The following is a 19573-nucleotide window of genomic DNA, read 5'->3' on the forward strand; positions in this document are numbered from 1 at the left end:
GTGTGTGGGTTATAAAAAGAACCTGCCTTCCACTGAGAGATGATAAGCACCAGGCAGCTGAGTCACTTTTGAATCCCATATAGATTCTCGATCAAAATGTCACAAATGAAATAGAAAAAAGAGGGCGACCAAACACCTAAAAAAGTCGGATGAGTCTCGTACTGGCACCTCGTTTTTTTATCCCAAAAAACAAACAAACCCACTGTGTGCAAACCATTAAATTATAATGTACGAAATCTGGAGATTGACAACATGCGCAAGTGAGCACAGACAGTCCAAAATGAACTCAGAGAGAGACCAGCGAAGTGACAATTTTGAACCGGTGAAGTAGGGAAATAATGTGGCTATTTTGGGGAACATTCAAAATTCACATGGAATTATGGGTATCCGCATGTGTTCATTCAGGTGTGTGAGAGTGTGTATAATTTCCTTGCCCAATCAGAGCCTAAGTCAGCATGAGGTGGCCTCGGGCAGTTGCTGGGAAGCCAGCAAACCAGCAAATATGTTTAGTGAGGCTGCCTTGGGGCCAACACTTGGCCAGGGGCATTGTAGGAAGTTAAAATGCTCAGATGACCAGCAGCAGCATGCCTGCTGGAGCCCACAAGCACAGATAGAGCATGGGGGGGGGGGATTGGCTAAGGAGCCTGTCCGGTTCCCAACTTTGCTGCACTCTAGTTTGATTGATCATCAAGATCCTGGGGTTATATATATTGAACCAGGCTCAATTCTTAATAGCTGGTGTCACAAATTGAAGGGAAAGGGCCTAAATCCACACTAGTGATGTCCCTGAATGAACCCTTTTCCCTATTCCCATTAAGTGAATTGTGAAAAATCGCTTCTAATGAGGAGGAAGTAACACACCAAGCTGCAAAGGAAGAATGGACAAAACCTGCCTTCTATCCCCAATGCTTGGGAGACCACAGTTCCTCCATTTTCATTTCGCTGTCCCCTTCCCTCCAATACTCACAAACCACCAACCCATAGGCGCTAGGGGTTCAGGGCACCCGGGTGCCGAGCTCTCAGGGGTGCCAGGGCCCGAGAGTTGAGTCCGGGGAAGAGCCCAACCGTTGGTCAGAGCACGGTGGCAGGCTCTTCTGCTGCGGGCGGCTCTGCGCTGCGAGTTTGGGGGCAACCGAGCCAGTGAGGCGCTGAGGCGGGCAGCCAACTCCGTCCTCCTGCACGCCTGGGACTGGGCAACCTGGGACCGGGCGGATCTTTGCACCCCGGCGCCGCATATGCTTAAGACAGCCCTGCCACCAACGCAGTTTAGGAATAGTAGAGCAGGAATAAGGATGCATTGCAAGATAGGAAAGTAACTGTCTATTTTTAAACCGTCTGTATTAGAGCGTATTCAGATGTATCAGAGACAACAAAAACCACAACAATCGTAGCTGACATTACATTACATGGAGAGGCATTAAAAATGAGCTGCTTTTCTCCTCCTGTAGTCTGAAGTGGTGCAGTCCTGGAGGACTGGACCACGAACTTTTTCCATATGAAAAGTGCTTGTAAGCTGTGGTTGAGGCAATAGCCATTTTACCTTAAGAGACTTTGCATATACGCCGTTCAGTGCCTGTCGGAGCCACTGAAATCTTGTGACAGGTGTTGCCCAACTTAGATGCCAACAGAACACTTTCAGATTATGCTGGGCCTGCTGTTGTCTGCTGCTGCAATGCAGACAGGCCGTGGGACACAGCAAGCTCAAGACCTGTAAGGATGTGCTGAATAAGGACAATCAAACCCCCACAGAAAGTGCTGGGCAAATATCTGCGGACAGGTAAATTAGAACCCTGAACTTGTGATCACTCAGTGCGGACACCCTTTAACCAGAATTCTGTACATGCAAACCAGATCAATAACAAATGGTAGAGAAGGTATTTCACCCAACTCCAAAGTATTTATGTAGCTTCTAATACATAATCTGTTGCCAAATTTCTAGGCATTTTAATTTTCATTTAAAAGCAGCTAACAATACTGTACGTCGTTCCAAATTGGATTGAAGCAAGGGGTGCAGCTGGTTCAAGACTTTCGCAGAGCTATATCACCCCTGCAAACTGCTGTTTGCTACACTAAGGCAGGCAAACACACACACACACACACACACACACACACACATAAGCAAATTAGGAACCAGGGGAGTGATTAAACATAATCACAGATTAATTAAAAGGAACATAAGCACTGTGTGCCTATCTGTGTGTTTATTAATTAGAATTATATTGGGCCTGTGAATTGTGCCACTCTCCATAAAAGTGTGCAAGTAAGCACTGTACAGAAGGCTCTGCCAAGTTACAGAAGGCCGGCCAGAAGGCTAGCAAGAGACCCCAGAGGATGAAAAAGTATCTGTGTCTAATCAATTATTTCAAAATCCCTGAGGGAGGAAGAACACGAGGTTCATATGAAACCAGCCAGCAACGTGCCCTCTGTTCAGCTGTGACAGACTAGCTGTAAATCAAGATCGCAAAGTAAAATAAGAACGCCAGACTTGGAGACCCAAGAACTTTGGAAAACTTTTTTCCTGGAGAAGTAAACCTACTCAATATCCACTTTGTGGTCTTTAGTTTCAGCTGCACTGGAAAAGCAAGTCTGGTTCAAGCTAATTTTAAAAGGAGAATTTACACCTGCAGCCCTCACTATCCCAAGCCACTTGCACTTTGCAATGCGAAGAAATGGAGGGGGGGGGGGCCTTCAGGAAATCCCAGTTGGCAGTTGCACAGTTGCTGCATCCCGCCCACCCCCCACCCCACTCCCAAAATACAAACACTTCTATGTTGCTAAATCCAGCAGCTCCTAAATGTAGACATACAAACACTGCGCTCCAGGCAGCATGAAAGCAGCTTTATCACTGGGAAACGGGGGCGAATTTCTATCTTCCAAGGAGAAGGGCTACCCGGAACTCTTTCAAACATTGCAACATTTCCAACGCAGAAAGCAATCATGCATCCTAAAATATAACACAGCAAAACATACACATGTTCAGTCATCACATGAAACAACCCAATTATGGATTTGTATGCTATTTCCTGCACAGAAACTGCCTTCCATCTAAACCTTTGCTGTCTGCACTGACTGGCAGCAAGCGTTCAGACATGGTTCTTTCCTATCCAGCTCTGGAGGTACCAGGAACCTTCTGCACACCAAGGAAGTGTTACAATGAGCCATTACAAGTGTGTGAAGTAGGCAAGAGGCAATCCACCCTATTCCTGTGATCTGTTTTAACTATTTTTAATTCTGACTTAAAAACCTTCCCTGGGACTTACAGGTGAAAAGCAGGCAATGAATATAACAACAATAACAACACGGAGTTGAACCCCAGCACCTGGTTTTCAGTATCCGGCTGCCACTGAAGATGGAGGTTCTATTTTGTTGTCAAACCTAAAATATTTTTCCAGTTTTGGGGAGAATATTAAGAGAGAGCTGCCTAAGGGTGAATTAAAGGGGTAGGCTTGCAGGTAAGGAGCACAGTGGATTGGGGGTGAAGGGGGGTATTATGCAGTCAAGGAGGAGGGCACAGACTGGCAGCAAAAGAGTGGTGCATTCTGGGTTATGTAGCCACAGGCAGGACTTATTTAAGTTGCCATAGGTGGGGGAGACATTGCAACCGGTACCAATTATGGAATGTACGGGGGGACACTATTCAACTAGCCTAGGCACCGGAAATTGGGGGTGCAGCTGGGGAAACAGGTAGAATTGGGAAGTGAGAGGCAACCTGAATATATCAGAGGACACTCCGTGAATCCAGGTAGATGCTGAGAGAGACAGTTTGCAAACTCCCAAGTTTCAAGGTGGGAGCTATGAAAAAAGGGGGGGTTGTTAAGGGGCAATGAGGACCATGAGAGGTTGAGGGACAGTACAAAGGCATGGAGGGAGTAACCCATTGACCCAGATACTGAGGGGGTGTCAGGCTGAAGTAAAGGTAAAGGGACCCCTGACCATTAGGTCCAGTCGTGAACGACTCTGGGGTTGCGGCACTCATCTCGCTTTATTGGCTGAGGGAGCCGGCGTACAGCTTCCAGGTCATGTGGCCAGCATGACTAAGCCGCTTTTGGCGAACCAGAGCAGCGCATGGAAACTCTGTTTACCTTCCCGCTGGAGAGGTACCTATTTATCTACTTGCACTTTGACTTGCTTTTGAACTGCTAGGTTGGCAGGAGCAGGGACCGAGCAACAGGAGCTCACCCCGACAAGGGGATTCGAACCGCCGACCTTCTGATCGGCAAGTCCTAGGCTCTGTGGTTTAACCCACAGCGCCACCCGCGTAGCCACTGCTAAATCCGCCTCTGGACCCACACGGGAAAGACCAAGATAGTAACAGTGGAGCGTTAGAAATTGAGGCAACAGGCCTAGGAGCATCATGAGAAGCTACAAAGGAACCAAAGAGAAAAAGCTTGAGGGTCGACAGCAACGACAGACCCAAACTTGGGGAACTAATTGTCAAGAGGGAAAACCTATGGCCCTATGGGGTGGGGCGGATGGCAGCATAGAGCTCCTTGGGAATACAGGCCCTACAAAATAGAAGACCTGACCTGCTAACAGAAGGATGTGAGGAATTGGGGAAGACCAGAGGGATATTGAGGGGGGGGCAGGCACCCTACTAAGCAGAACCGGGGGTGCCAACTTGAATAAAATATTGGGGGGGGCAGGCAAGCCCTGCCCCACATAATCGATCACTACACACACACACACACCATTTGAACGGCAATGCCCATCAACTGGGGTGGGATACCTTCAAATGTTTTATTGGGGGAGGCAAAGGGACCTTAGCCCCTAGGAGTAGGCTACTAAGTAGAACAGGAGAGGGATATTGTGGGGGGGGGGGCACACTACTAAGTAGAAGATAGGGATAAGGGGTAAGGGGAGAAGCACCCTAAGTGGAAACAGACGGGATATGGGGTGATGGGAAGGGGCCCTACTAAGTAGAATAGAGGGACGTGGGTGAGGCAATGGGGGCATCTTCTCTGGGGCTACCGGGAGCCAACGGGGCACCCTAAGAAGGGGGTTGAGGGCTAAAACAGCGCTGGGGGGGGGGCCGAGGAGGGATGCCAACACCCTGTGGGGCCGAGGACCCTATGAAAAGTGGGGAGGGGGAGGAAGAAGAGGGCGGAGGAGCCTACGAGAAGTGGGAAGGGCGGACTGGTGGAGAGCTTTGGGTGGGGAATAATAATAATAATAATAATGTGGGGACTTGGGGGGCGGAGGGCGCAAGCAAGAAGGAAGAGCAGGAGGGACCCCCTTCTTGCCGGGCGAGGAGCCTCACTTACGGGCGAGTCGTAGGAGAAGGAGCACTCGGTCTTGTAGACGCGGTCGCCGGCCTTGGGCACCCGGATCGTGGGCATGTAGGGCACCAGCAGCTCGCCCACGTCCCCCGCCGCCATCTGCGACTGCCGGCCGCTTCCCGAGAGCGCGCCCGGCTCCAGGCTCCCGCCGCTGGGTCAGCAGAGAGGAGCGCAGCCGGCCGAGCCCCGCGGAGGAGCAGGAGGAGGAGGCGGAGAAGGAGCGCAGCCCAGGCCGGCCTGCCCGCCCTCCCGGAGGGGAGGAGAGCCGCGCCGAGCCGCTATTTTTAACCCAATGGCAGCGGCGGGGGGAAGAGGGCTGCCCCGCCCCGGGAGAGGTGCCGGGGCTCGCGGAACCAGCTGCGGCCACGCCCAGGGAATCCCGCTCTCCGGAGCTCTGCACATGCCCCGAGGCGCCCTTTTCCTCCTCCTTCTTCAACCCCAACTCAGGGCATGGGGGGTGTTTAAGGAGACTTTCTGCTGCCCATCAGGCAATGGCTGTTTCCACCTGCCCAAGGAGCCTTTCCCAGACTTTGGGAACAGCGGAAGCATCTGGGAAGAGAGGAGTTCAGGGATATATTTTTAAAAAATAATAGTTTTCCAAGTTGTGCCTCCTTGTTTCTCAATTGGATCCTTTTCCATGGCTTTGTATGTTGTGTAGTATGTTATGCGTTGTGACTTGCCGTCCTTTTTACTGACTACAGTTTAGTAATTTTATTGTAGCTGACCAATGTAAACTGCCTCATTATTGCTTGCTGATATTTAATTTTATTTCGTTGCTGAATATGGATTGTTGAATATGGCTTTATTTGATACAAGTTGTTTGTTTTAAAGCCATTGTGACTTTTGGGCATTGGATCAGATTGTTATGACGTAGGTGGTTTTTGCTGTCTATTTTGTTGTTTGTTTCAGCTTGAAAACCGCCTTGCATATAGTAATATAGAAAAGGTGGTATACAAATTAAAAGGGAACAAATGAAATGAAGTGAAATACCCGCTTGGTTAAGTATAGGAAGAGGAAAAAGGTGTGGGGAACCCAGGTCTCATACAGGGAGGAAAGCTTAAAAGGTGACACAGCTGTGGGTCGCCGTCATCGTCGTCCCTGCTGTCGGAGGTTTGGGGGCCAGCCGGTGGCTCCTGGGAGAGCCTTTTCAGTGGTGGCCCCAATAACACATCTCCAACCCTTTTCAATTCCTGTGGCTTGCTGAAGGTTCACCCGTTTATTCTGGCCTTTGGGCACTGAAGAACTGGTTGCGGGGTTTTCATGGAGAGTGCCCTCCACAAAACCTGTTGTATGGATTGTGGTTTGGGATTGCTGCTCACTGTTTTAGGCCCTGTCCACACTGTACATTTGAAAGCAGAATTATACCACTTTAAACAGCTGCTGTGGCTCTGCCCAAAGATTCGCAGAGTTGGCTGGGAAGAGAGGTTGACTACCAGTTGTCACTCCGGAAGGGGGACTAGGGGTTTCCCAACAACTCCCAGGATTTTGTGCTGAATCACGACTACTGAATGTGACATAATATTGCTTTTGATATATAGTACAAGTGGGGCTTTAATTGCGTTTTTGTATGCAAGGAATGAGCCCTACAACCTTTTGGTGAAGGGTGAGCTGGAAATTCAGTTAACAAAATGAAATACTCATTCTCATGTTGATGTTGTTATTAAGCATTGAGTGCGCTCCCGCTGTTCGGTCCCAGCGCCTGCCAACCTAGCAGTTCGAAAGCACCCCTGGGTGCAAGTAGATAAATAGGGACCGCTTACTAGCGGGAAGGTAAACGGCGTTTCCGTGTGCGGCTCTGGCTCGCCAGATGCGGCTTTGTCACGCTGGCCACGTGACCCGGAAGTGTCTTCGGACAGCGCTGGCCCCCGGCCTCTTTGAGTGAGATGGGCGCACAACCCTAGAGTCTGTCAAGACTGGCCCGTACGGGCAGGGGTACCTTTACCTTTACTTTAATGTTTTACCAGAGAGGAGGGCTGGAAGAGAAATCCTGTTGAGATAACAGACTGCTTTTAATAGCCTCTTTTTATGTGATTTTTAAAAACAATCAGGAAAAAGGAGGAAACTCTGGGACATCCTAATACTCATTAATCAGTTGTTGCCAAGATCTCAGCAAGATCCACACATACACAGAAAAGAAGCTGATGCAGTAATTTCAGGCTATTGCTGACCACAGAGACACTTACCGTATTTTTTGCACCATAACACTCACTTTTTTCCTCCTAGAAAGTAAGGGGAAATGTCTGTGCGTGTTATGGAGGGAATGCCTACGGGTGGCATGCCTACGGATTTTCCTCCTCTAAAAACTACGTGCGTGTTATGGTCGGGTGCATGTTATAGAGCGAAAAATACGGTAATTCTACAGATTATAGGTAAACACCAAAAACCATTATAGGTCATGTGATTTTGCTTGCACACTTGGTTGCTGGGTCAGTGCTGGGCAATTCTCAGCCAAATGTGTGAACTCTTTCCATTGAAAAGCATTGGCTAACTCCGCTTCCTGGGAGATCAGCTCCAAGCCAATGCTTTTCAATGGAAAGAGTTCACACATTTGGCTGAGAATTGCCCAATGTGATCAATGTGTGTGACACACTTGTGAAAATCTCTTGCTGCTAAAGCCAATACACGTGTGTGTGCTATTGGTCCCTCAGTTGTACCTCGAAAGCCGCCTGTCCCTTTAAGGAGAGTCACAGCTGATTAACATGTTCTTTTCTGAACAGTAATAAAATCTGGTACAGGGATTGCATTGTTGGAGGGGACATCTTCCCCTGGGGAGAGCTAGTGTATGGATTCGAACGAAATAATAACCATGCCAAATGGTGGTAAAATTCACCTTTGTTTGGTTTTAGCACATCAAAATATAACGTGAACTAGACTTCATTCTGACACAGCTTATAAATTTTGGCTTAGTATGCAATGGCCTGATTCGCAGTTCATGTTGAGCAAAAACGTACAGTACCTTAGCATGATTATATGTGCTCTGGGAGATTGCAGCTGCTTGGCTTCTCCCCAGTTGTTTTGCTGCTACAGTATGCAAAGTATGGTTTATTAAGCCAAGAATCCAGGCCTGTAATTACATGTGAATGTGGCCCTGTGTCCGAAGAGTTTACTTGTAGTTTACCTTTTTTTTTTTTAACCTGTAGTAGTAAACCCCTCTGCACATTTTGGCTAAAGGTCTCTTTACCACTTAAGAGCAGGAATCGGGAACTTCTGGCCCTCCAGATTGTCTTAGATACGGTAGCCATGCTGGTTGGGGTTTGTTTATTCATAGGCTGTATGTGGCCTGCCCTCTGCCACATGGCTGCACAGAGGGTTAGGCACATGGTGAGCAGTAACAACTTCCACCAGCAAAGCTCTGTGCAAAAAACAGTGTGCCTTGACGTGATGCCAACATGTATACAGTAACACCACCACATGCAGAGGGAGAGCATGCCACACTCTAGGGGCCACCACAGAAAAGGCTCTCACATACCTCCACACCATGAACCTCACATGGCCACGAAACTACCAGCAGGGCCTCCCCTGTAGATCTCAGCCCCAAGGCAAGCAGAATCAAGCAAGCGTTGGAGGGACCTCAAGGGTCATCTAGTCCAACCCTCTGCAGCGCAAGAATTTTTTAACTGGGGCTCTAACCTACAATCCACAAATTAAGAGAGCCTGGGGCTTGCCGATCAGGTCGGTGGTTCAAATCCCCGCGATGGGGTGAGCTCCAGTTCCTCGGTCCCTGCTCCTGCCAACCTAGCAGTTCGAAATCAAAGTGCAAGTAGATAAATAGGTACCACTCAGGCGGGAAGGTAAACGGTGTTTCCGTGCGCTGCTCTGGTTTTGCCAGAAGCGGCTTAGTCATGCTGGCCACATGGCCTGGAAGCTGTACGCCGGCTCCCTCGGCCAATAAAGCGAGATGAACGCCACAACCCGAGTCAGTCACGACTGGACCTAATGGTCAGGGTTCCCTTTACCTTTACCGACTGAGCTATTCCAAGTTGGGGGTCTAACAGCATCAGGAGGGCAGCTGACTTAAGAGGACACGGGTGACTCAACTAACCTGGTATAACAGGGAGGCTACTAAAAGCACCTATCTGATAAGGCCCCAATGACATTGCATATATTTTAATCCCACCTTCCTCCAGGAAGGAGTACGGATACGTTGCGGGGTCCTCCGCTGCCTGCGCCCCGGCTGATGTTATCCCTCCAAGAATCAGGGCCACTGAGTGAGCTTCATCGCAGAACATGGATTTGAACCCAGACTCTCTAGCCAAAACCAATCACTCGATACAACCCTGGTTGTCTGTGGAGTGTTATTTGTTCTGGTACAGGCTTATCCATGTGAGGAGCAGGGCAGGTGATGGAGAGGGAACTAGGCACGGTCTGTGTAGTTTGTGAGAGAGAACAGCAATGGCATCAAACTTTGGAAAGGATGCAGGTTGCACAGCCGCAGGAAATAGTGTGGGGCAGGGCACAGCAAAGGCTGGAGAGCTTCGCCCTATGCTGCTGTTAGTTATTTTGGCCACACTGTGATGTAGAAAGACAGGGCTGCCCTCTAGTGGTCCCAAACAACCGCTAGTAGCATCTTCCTACAAAAGTAGGCAAAAACATCACACTTAGGAGGCAGGGCTAAGCTATGCATTTCCTTACGCAGAATGAGGTGTCGGAATACTGGGCGACAGCATATTTTGAATGCTGCTCTCACAAAAAGCTCAGCTGAGATTCCTACATTGCAGGGGGTTGGAATAGATGGCGCTTGGGATCCCTTCCAACTCTACAATTCTCCGATTCCAAGCTTGCGCCGGAAGCTGCAGTTAGCGTGAAACTCTGCAGCTCAGAGTTCGGCACTGGTTGCTGATTCCCCTACTGGGATGAGTTATGGGGCACCGGTTAACAACTTGGGACCAGTTTACCTACAAGACTGCCTTACCCCCTATGTGCCAACTCAACCTCTTCGACTGGCAGAAGTGGCATTTTTACAGGTGCCACATAATACCCGCAACCGCATCTGTAAGGACTCAATTGTTTAGTGTTGCAGGGCTGACTCTTTGGAACTCGCTGCCTATTGATGCCAGGCAGCAGCCTTCGCTGTTTTCTTTCCAGCATCTGCTGAAGACATTCTCATTTAGAGAAGCCTACCCCCCAAAGTCACAGGTGACTGGGAGACCCCCCAAAGCAGATTTTGCGTTCATGGAGGAGGGGCGAGGAAAGAAACCAGAAGCCAAATTTTTAATATATTCCCTACATGGTTTAAAAAATAAAATAACTGTTGTTGTTATTAATCAATAAATATCACATTTTTGTCATTAGTTGCCTACGTCCATAACTTGTCTTTCCATATACAACGATGGAAAATCTGTGTCTGTTAACCATTAAATGTTAGCACATCTTTACCACTGGTCCACAAGCATGAGAGCTGGAAATCCTTTTTCTTTTCTTTTTTAATGGCAAAAGCAACTTGCACTTTCTCTGGAGAATCTGAAAGTCCGTGTGGAAGCCTTCAACACAGCAAGTAATTGAAACAATCTTTTTTTTTTATTTGAGTTACGAAGTCAGATATATATATATACATTACATAATTCCGCTACTCTTTTATGGGTGCACACCTCTGAGACAGGTGGATAACCAGCTTAGTTGTCAGGTGTTGCTTTGTTAGAATAATCAATAAGACTTGCAGGGGTGGTTTCATAGAAACTCCACGGTCCATCCCCCCGCTGTTGCATTAGCTTGCGTGCTGTCTTCTCCTGCTTCCTATAAAAGGAAAATAGCGCGATGAGGAAGGAGAATCAGGAAATTAAGACGATCAAACAATTGCACAATGGAGCTGGCTCGCACGTTATGTTATACCATACTAAAATAAGCTGTGGTTTAATGTGAATGCGCAGTGGACTAGTGAAGACTGTTGGAATCGTGGACACATTTTTCACCCTCTCCTGCCCTCATGCCAGGAAACAAGCCACAATCTGTATTTTTATTTTTATTATTATTATTATTATTATTATTATTATTAAACATAATGTCTATATCACTTGATTGTAGAAAGACCTCTAAGCAGTTTACAGAAACTGATTGATTCTTAAGTCATATGAACACAAGGTTATGGTTTGTTTTCCCCCCCAAAACAAACCATGAGCAGTAAGCCAAAAGCAAGCCTTTGTTGCCACTCGTGATTTGTTTGGAAGGAAACCATGAGCTCAAGTTCGGACCACACAACAAGCCGGATCATGGCCTGTTTCCTGGCAGAAGCAGGAAGCACCTGTGATTTCAGATTTCACCTGTGATTGCGGTACCATTCTGCTTGTTCCCATTAAACCGAGTCTATTTTAACCGTGTTCAAAAGGGACTGATGAGCCATGCCAACGTTATCCATTGTTCAAGCCAAATACAACCAGTCAGGCCAAAATTTTAAAGCAGCGGAGCAGATGGATCTGCCTTGGTGTAGAATTTGGCAGGCGGAGGCTGCAACCCATATGCTATTTAATACCCATGTGCCTGGATACTTAAGTTGGTCAATTAGGTCAATTAAGGCCAGCTCACAGTGCCAAATTCCTCCGCATGAGCCCATACAAGGGGAGCAGGTGGAGAAAAACTACCATGCACAAAAATGAACATTTGGGGGAGCTTGAAACTTGTAGCCACAATTATGGCTCCTGGAAACCTTTCACCTCCAGGCTTGTGGAAATGGCCACCGGTTCCCTGCGCATTCAGCCTAGCCTTTCTCCGTGTGGCTGTGTGCTTGCCTGCATGCTTGTGGGGAGGAATCTGGCAACAGGAGCTGAACCAGTCCTAGCAACAGGAAGGACAATTGTATATTCACCAGGGACAGGCCCATAAGCAATGCTATTCACTACACAGAATTCAGCTGAGGCCCGCAACTCAAAGGAGAGCCCAGGTGCGCAGCCTGGGAGTCATTTTGGACTCAGCTTTCCATGGAGGCACAGGTTAATTCTGTGTCCAGGGCAGCTGTCTACCAGCTCCATTTGGTATGCAGGCTGAGACCCTACCTGCCCGCAGACTATCTTGCCAGAGTGGTGCATGCTCTAGTTATCTCTCGCTTGGACTACTGCAATGCGCTCTACGTGGGGCTACCTTTGAAGGTGACCCAGAAACTGCAATTAATCCAGAATGCGGCAGCTAGACTGGTGACTGGGAGTGGCCGCCAGGACCACATAACACCTGAGAGATCTGCATTGGCTCCCAGTACGTTTCCGAGCACAGTTCAAAGTGCTGGTGCTGACCTTTAAAGCCCTAAACGGCCTCGGTCCAGTATATCTGAAGGAGCGTCTCCACCCCCATCGTTCTACCCGGACACTGAGGTCCAGCACCAAGGGCCTTCTGGCGGTTCCCTCACTGCGAGAAGCCAAGTTACAGGGAACCAGGCAGAGGGCCTTCTCGGTAGTGGCACCCGCCCTGCGGAACGCCCTCCCACCAGATGTCAAAGAGAACAACAACTACCAGACTTTTAGAAGACATCTGAAGGCAGCCCTGTTTAGAGAAGCTTTTAATGTTTGATGTATTACAGTATTTTAATATTTTTTTGGAAGCCGCCCAGAGTAGCTGGGGAAGCCCAGCCAGATGGGCGGGGTATTAATAATAATAATAATTAATGGCAAACCCATGGGCACCCAAGTGTGCTTGGACTAGGACTCCCATCATCCCTGACTACTGGCCATTCTGACTGGCGCTGATGGGAGTCAGAGTTCAGTAACAACTGGTGGGCCACAGGTTCCCCACACCTGGTGCAGACCATACTCCAGAAGGTGTGCCAAAGGCCCGACTCCGTATACAATAAGTCAGCTTCCCAATGTCCCTAAGTTTGGGAAACCACCAAATTACCTGTTGATTTTCCCTACCTTAATTCGAGTTTCTCGGATTCAATATAAAGGTATGCCAACCCCTTTTCATAGTCCTTTTCAGGAGGGTCGAGCAGATTGCGAGCAATCCACCTTGTTATCGGATGCTGGAGAAAAGCAAAGCAAGGCATCACTAAGGAATCACGAGCACCTGCGTGCATATACAGCAGAGAAGCCTCAGACACGGATTGGCTTGCCTGGTGTGATGTCATGGAATCTTCAAGCTACTCGGGGGGGCAAAGCTGTCATTAACGAAACGTCCTGTGAGAAGCAAATGGAAGTAAAATTCCCAGTTTGACTGGGATTAAAATTCCGTACACACCCCAAGGAAAGAGGAGCTGTTGTGAGGCAGGCTAAGAGTAGAGAGCTGATTGGCAGGAGAGCCTAAAAGGTAGGAATCTAAGGCGTCAGGAACCCAGAGAACAATTGCTGAAGGAAAAGGGATGAGCAAGCAAGGGGGCGAGATACATGAATCTAACAGATGAGCAGGATTCACTGGAAGACCATGTACCTAGTATGCAAGATGTTCCTGGTTCAAATCCTAACATCTCTAGTTGCTAGGACTTGAATCCAGCTGTTAACGTGACCTGCAGGGGTTGGGGAATGTCAGGATCTCGCCCGACTCAATCCAGTTCCACCAACCCTGTGCTGGAGGGATGGGGAGAGGTGCTGCTCAGCAGTTCACGCTTCCAGAATTCACAGCCCCTATTTCCCACCCTGTGGGACGTGGGTGGCGCTGTGGGTTAAAGCCTCAGCGCCTAGGGCTTGCCGATCAAGAGGTCGGCGGTTCGAATCCCCGCGGTGGGGTGAGCTCCTGTTGTTCGGTCCCAGCGCCTGCCAACCTAGCAGTTCGAAAGCACGTCAAAGTGCAAGTAGATAAATAGGGACCGCTTACTAGCGGGAAGATAAACAGCGTTTCCGTGTGCGGCTCTGGCTCGCCAGAGCAGCGATGTCACGCTGGCCACGTGACCCGGAAGTGTCTTCGGACAGCGCTGGCCCCCGGCCTCTTGAGTGAGATGGGCGCACAACCCTAGAGTCTGTCAAGACTGGCCCGTACGGGCAGGGGTACCTTTACCTTTATTTCCCACCTTCCAAATATCTGCTCTGGAGGTTTGGATCAGCATCGGTGGTGGGATTAAGGGGCAAAAGAAAACTGGCAGAAATTACCACCATCCACCTTCCTCTGGCGGAAGCTTCCACTGGATCCAACCCCCTTCCATGAACAAAAGGAGTCCTTTCATCTCCGGACGGGCAAGTCTGGATGCAGCCCAGAAAACTCCTTCCCAAACCGAGATTACAATAAGCACTCAGCTCTGCACATCGTTCTGCCTGGACACTAAGATCCAGCGCTGAGGGCCTTCTGGCGGTTCCCTCGCTGCGAGAAGCCAAGTTACAGGGAACCAGGCAGAGGGCCTTCTCGGTAGTGGCCCCCGCCCTGTGGAACGCCCTCCCACCAGATGTCAAAGAGAACAACAACTACCAGACTTTTAGAAGACATCTGAAGGCAGCCCTCTTTAGGGAAGCTTTTAATGACTGATGTTTTAATGTATTTTTAATCTTTCTTGGAAGCCGCCCAGAGTGGCTGGGGAAACCCAGCCAGATGGGTGAGGTATAAATAATAAATTAATAATATTTTATTATTACTTACACGATAGTACTCCCAGTGCTCTGGGACATAACCTTCAGGGATTTCAGCCAGTTCAGCTTTACCTGGTGAGAAAGAAGAAGCTCAGTTCAAATGCAATAGACTTCCAAAAACACTGTCATGAAAGAATACTGCTGCCAGCCACAACGTATTATCTTCAAAATAGGACTAATTCGAAGTTTGCTGTCCCGTCCTTAGCATGTTTGCTCAGAAGTAAGTACCACCAAGTTCAAGGAGACATACATTCAAGCAAGCACACACACAAAACTGCGGAGAAACATGCAAATGAGGGTGGGGAATTCCTGTCCCTACAAACACAATTCATGCCTTGTACTCCACATAACAAATAACCAACGTTAAAAATTCTCAGTTTTACAGGTAGCAGATAAGGCATGAAAACAAACTACCCAAGAGACGCATTTTTCTGGTTAAGTGGTAGTTATTAAAAAGTTTTAACACCTACAGGTTTTTTTTGTTTTAAGCGAACTAAGATATTGGTTCACGCCATCCACTGAGGCCAGGAGAAAGGAGGACTCCTTGAGAGCATTCCTTCCAGGGGATTTTGAAAATTCCCCCAGCAGTTCTTGTACTAACCCAAACCAGATTTAACATTGAAAAAGGGCAGCTCTTTAGGAGAGATGCAACTGCTCCCTTTACTTCACAGTTTCTTATGGCAGCCCTTAAAAATAGGGTGAAACCTGCAGAAATACTCACCGATAAAGACATTGACAAATGTTATAATTAGAGCAACTGGGATTCCGGTGAGCAAAATGTAGAACCTCTGTTTAGAAAGTGAAAGGAAACAAAAAGAAGCAAGATCATTATGTGGCAAAAATACACAGTACCCTAACACCTTCATCAGATACAACTTGGCGCTTTAAGTTACACATGTGAAAAGAACTCTAAATGAATGTACACAGTTCACTCTGAAATATCTTATTGTCTGTTTATGGCAATGATCCAAAGAAGTAAAAAGCACACAAAGAGAGATAAGAATCCTGAATTTCATTTATTGTTTTTGCTGGATCAATGTTTTAAAATTAAAACTACTTCTGCCCCACTCTTCATTGATATAGATACCAGCTGCTGAAGAGGCAAGCCACTGAACGGAGACTTATCTCATGGGCAACAGGAAGTGCTGCCATGAAAACAAATGAGCAATTCTTTGGTGCATACATGGATCCCAACCTAAACATGATGGCCCCAACCCAATAGTTCTGCCGATGATACAATAATCCCAGCATTGTAGCTGGGCTCATGTCCAACCTTGAAACAAACAACAGTCACCAGAACTGCTGCAAAGTTGAAGCCACCCTTATCCCACAGTAACAGGTTGCACTGTACAAGGGCTCTCTAGGAAAAGTGAAGTTGATACTGCCCACTTTCTAATTCTATAGTTAAAGGTAAAGGTAAAGGGACCCCTGACCGTTAGGTCCAGTCGTGACCGACTCTGGGGTTGCGGCGCTCATCTCGCTCTATAGGCCGAGGGAGCCAGCATTTGTCCGCAGACAGCTTCCGGGTCATGTGGCCAGCATGACTAAGCCACTTCTGGTGAACCAGAGCAGCGCACGGAAACGCCGTTTACCTTCCCGCCGGAGCAGTACCTATTTATCTACTTGCACTTTGATGTGCTTTTGAACTGCTAGGTTGGCAGGAGCAGGGACCGAGGAACAGGAGCTCACCCCGTTGCAGGGATTCGAACCGCCGACCTTTTGATCAGCAAGTCCTAGGCTCTGTGGTTTAACCCACAGCGCCACCTGTGTATAATTACCAATAAGCTAAAAAAAGCCCACCCGTATATCGTATATACTCTTGCAAAACAGAAAGGCGGCTTTTATAGTCCACAGCAGTGCTGGATTTACATATAAGCTGAACAAGCTATAGCTTAGGGCCCCACTCTCTTGGGGGGGGCCCAAAAAATTTAAAGGGGGAAAAACTGGATGCACATTTCCAAAGTATAAGATAAAAAACAAATAAAATAAAACCTACATACAGCAACAGTGTTTTGTGTTGTGTAGGCTCCTATGATGTAAGTAATGGGCCCTGCCTGCTAGTCTGCTCCCTAAAATATCACATATAAAGGGCCCCATTACCTTCAGTAGCTTAGGGCCTCATCAAACCTAAATCCGGCCCTGGTCCACAGGTATCTCTGCTCTGCTTACAAAGCTCAAAAAGCCATCTCTAAAGTAAAGCTGAACCTTGGGCTCAGGAAGACTGAATACAGTAGCATTTAGAACACAGAATATCACAGAATATCCCGTGTGACACCTTTTGGTCTCCTACAATTCCTCCCTCCCCAAAGAGTGGAGACTCACCAACAAAAGCAGGAATCGCCTGTCGTAAAAATCCGTCGCCTGGATGACAAACATTCTTTTCCCACCTCCGCTGCCATGGCGTACTGGAGCTGCAAAAATCAAATCCACGTGTTAGCGCAAAGCCAGCTGTGGTTTCTGTGACCCAGTCAAGCCGACAAAGAGAACTTCGCTTGTGTTCTCCTCTGTTTTTGCACATTCCCACACAGCTATTCTTGCAAAGCAAAAAACCGAGGCTGTGGTGTGTGTGTTGGGGGGGCTATTGGGCTGTTATTTTAATTTTTATTATGTATTTTGTGGTTTTATATCTTGGTTTTATTCTGTGAACCACCCTGAGACTCCTGGGATATAGGGCATTATGTAAATTCAACAAATAAATAATAATAATAATAATAATAATAATAATGGGACTTATCCAGTTCTGACCCAGCCGAAGCAGGATTGCTTTGCTAATTATTTCCATCATTGACATGCCTTTGAAAGCACGTCCTTCCTCCAAGAAAAGCTGCCCTTGGGGGAAGGACTGCGATTGAGTGGCAGAAACCCCCTGTGGAAACGCCCTCCCAGCAGATGCCAAGGCAATAAAAAATTTTACTTTTAAAAGACAACTGAAGGCGTTCCTTTTTAGGGAAGGTTTTAATGTCTGATGCTGTATTGTTTTTTATATTCGGCTGGAAGCTGCCCAGAGTGGCTGGGAAAACCCATCCAGATGGGTGGGGTATAAATTTTTTATTACTATTATTATATAATAACTATTATTATTATTATTATTATTATTATTATTATTAGCATGGCTGGCCCAAACCAAGCAGGTTGGGAGGAAGCTTCACCAGTTGAACCTCTGCCTGCGCAATAGGTTTCCCAGGCAGGGGAGTCACGGCAATTAGATATTATATGTAAAATAATTATTATTGCACGTATATGGTGGCAACGCCACCCCCACCCCCCCGTAAAACTCAGGGATTGTCTCAAATCCTCAAGGTCAACCAGACGGGAAACCCCCCACCCCACCCCAAAGATCCCCCCGTCCCCTAGCGAAGCCATACCGATGATCACAGAGCGGCCGGCGGCCCGCCCAGGCGGGGAGAAGCGACCCCAGAGACCCGGGCCGGGAAAGGTCCTCCTGGCCGCGAAAGCAGCCGCCGCTCGGAGCAGGAGGCTCATGGCCGCCATGCCTGCGACTGGCAAGGTAACGGCGGAGGAAGGTGACTCGCGTTGGGCGGGCGGGGCTGAAGGCGCGTCGCCGCCATCTTTAGAACGGGCGCCAGGGCGGCGCGTAGATTCACTAATACAGACTGCCACGAAGAGCCGGTTTGCGAGTTCAATGCGCCGCTCGCAGAACCCGACGGGGTTTCTCTATTAGATGCTCGTAGGAAACCGGCGTTCTCCCCCAGGCAAAAGATAACCGGCAAAGAGTTGTTGTTGCTTTAATTCGGGTCCTATTCACGAGCGGAGTCTGGTTTTGTTAGGGGGCGCAGAACCGACGTGATTGGTCAGTTAGTTATGTTTTACTATTGTTTTACTTGATCTAAGGGAGGGCGGCTGCCCCACCCCCTTGGCAACGCCTATGGTCCTATTGCATGCAAAATCCTTTAAAGGAAAAAAAGGCTGTATTTCTCCAGTAAGCACCACTGAATTCAATCAGGCTTACTTCCGAGTAGACATGGTAAGAACTGTACTGGATAAGAGCGTAAGAGCGCTTCATGCAAGTGGTTGTTTGGTTGTAAGTCGCTTTGGGTTGCCTTGGGCAAGATAAAGCGGCATGTTGTTGTTATCATCATTATCATTATCACTATTCATATTGCACATTAGAAGTCAGAGCCCAAATCTCTTTTAAGCATCAGCTGGATGCTCTGTTACACAGAGTTACACTTCACTGACTTGCACCGTTAATAATAATAATAATGGAGACCTTGAGCAGTGTTTGCATCTGAAGAGTTCATTTGCGAATGTTTAAAAAGCTAAATCAAAGCAGAATTTCAACCCCTCAAAAATGAAATCTGAACAAGAGCAGGAAAGGCTCGCTATGTTTCGTTTCTTGGCGGAGTCCAGCCACTGCTCACTGACTGTCAACGATAAAAATACTTAATTTCTCAATCCAATGCGATTTTCACGTACGCCAAAACGGATTTAAAAATTCCTTCCTTTGGCCCGCAACTACACGATGAGCTGGATTCATTTTCTTGCGTATAGTTCACGAAAGGCTGGTCGTGGTGTCGCTCTTGAAGGTGCGGAAAGACCGATATTTTTACTGCTGAAGACGACCTCACACGGTCGCCTCTTCGATTTTTCTTGTATCTGCGGTCGAAGGCAAGGAGCATTGTGGGGAAACGAAAATCTAGAGGTATACATATAGCGCTTCCTTCTTAAATTTATATCGTTCCCCCTTAAATTTACAATGATAATAGGGGAAGGAGGTCCGCTCTAGGAATGCTCAGCGCTGCGGAGGGTAGACCCTGCTCTGAACCCAAAGGAAACCCCAAGGAAGAGCGGCTTCCGACCCAA

The 19573-nt window shown here is 47.9% G+C and overlaps 2 protein-coding genes across 4 annotated transcripts in view; both read right to left on the bottom strand.

Moving 5' to 3' along the window:
* The window catches only part of USP13 (ubiquitin specific peptidase 13), a 68186-nt gene extending 62568 nt beyond the window's left edge, over window positions 1-5618 (bottom strand). The window contains exon 1 of one of the 3 annotated variants that reach the window (XR_014511722.1): window positions 5262-5543. Coding sequence is in view for 2 of the 3 variants with exons in the window: in XM_083442055.1 (XP_083298181.1) it covers window positions 5262-5375 (114 nt within the window). In the remaining variant the exon portion in view is untranslated. Of the gene's footprint in view, window positions 1-5261 lie in introns of all 3 variants that reach the window. The other 2 variants (XM_083442055.1, XM_083442056.1) reach the window with 2 other exon arrangements.
* A 5153-nt stretch (window positions 5619-10771) lies between these two features.
* NDUFB5 (NADH:ubiquinone oxidoreductase subunit B5) lies at window positions 10772-19325 on the bottom strand. Its single transcript, XM_083442459.1, has 6 exons — window positions 18115-19325; window positions 17072-17160; window positions 15471-15537; window positions 14760-14821; window positions 13112-13218; window positions 10772-11009 (listed from the first exon to the last, which is right to left on the bottom strand). The coding sequence occupies exons 1-6, from the start codon at window positions 18239-18241 to the stop codon at window positions 10889-10891; spliced, it is 573 nt and encodes a 190-aa protein (XP_083298585.1). The 5' UTR covers window positions 18242-19325; the 3' UTR covers window positions 10772-10888.
* Window positions 19326-19573: the final 248 nt, after the last annotated feature.

Source organism: Podarcis tiliguerta (genome assembly GCF_965153285.1).
Source record: "Podarcis tiliguerta genome assembly, chromosome: 5".
Taxonomy (NCBI): Eukaryota; Metazoa; Chordata; class Lepidosauria; order Squamata; family Lacertidae; genus Podarcis; species Podarcis tiliguerta.

Excerpts from the sequence above, each read along its gene's own strand:
- NDUFB5 (XM_083442459.1), bottom strand. The coding sequence starts at position 18,241 with ATGGCGGCCATGAGCCTCCTGCTCCGAGCGGCGGCTGCTTTCGCGGCC. Across the intron at positions 13,219-14,759 it reads AGCACTGGGAGTACTATCGT|CATCCGATAACAAGGTGGAT; the intron begins GTAAGTAATAAT and ends GCTTTTCTCCAG. Across the intron at positions 11,010-13,111 it reads TCCGAGAAACTCGAATTAAG|GAAGCAGGAGAAGACAGCAC; the intron begins GTAGGGAAAATC and ends TTCCTTTTATAG.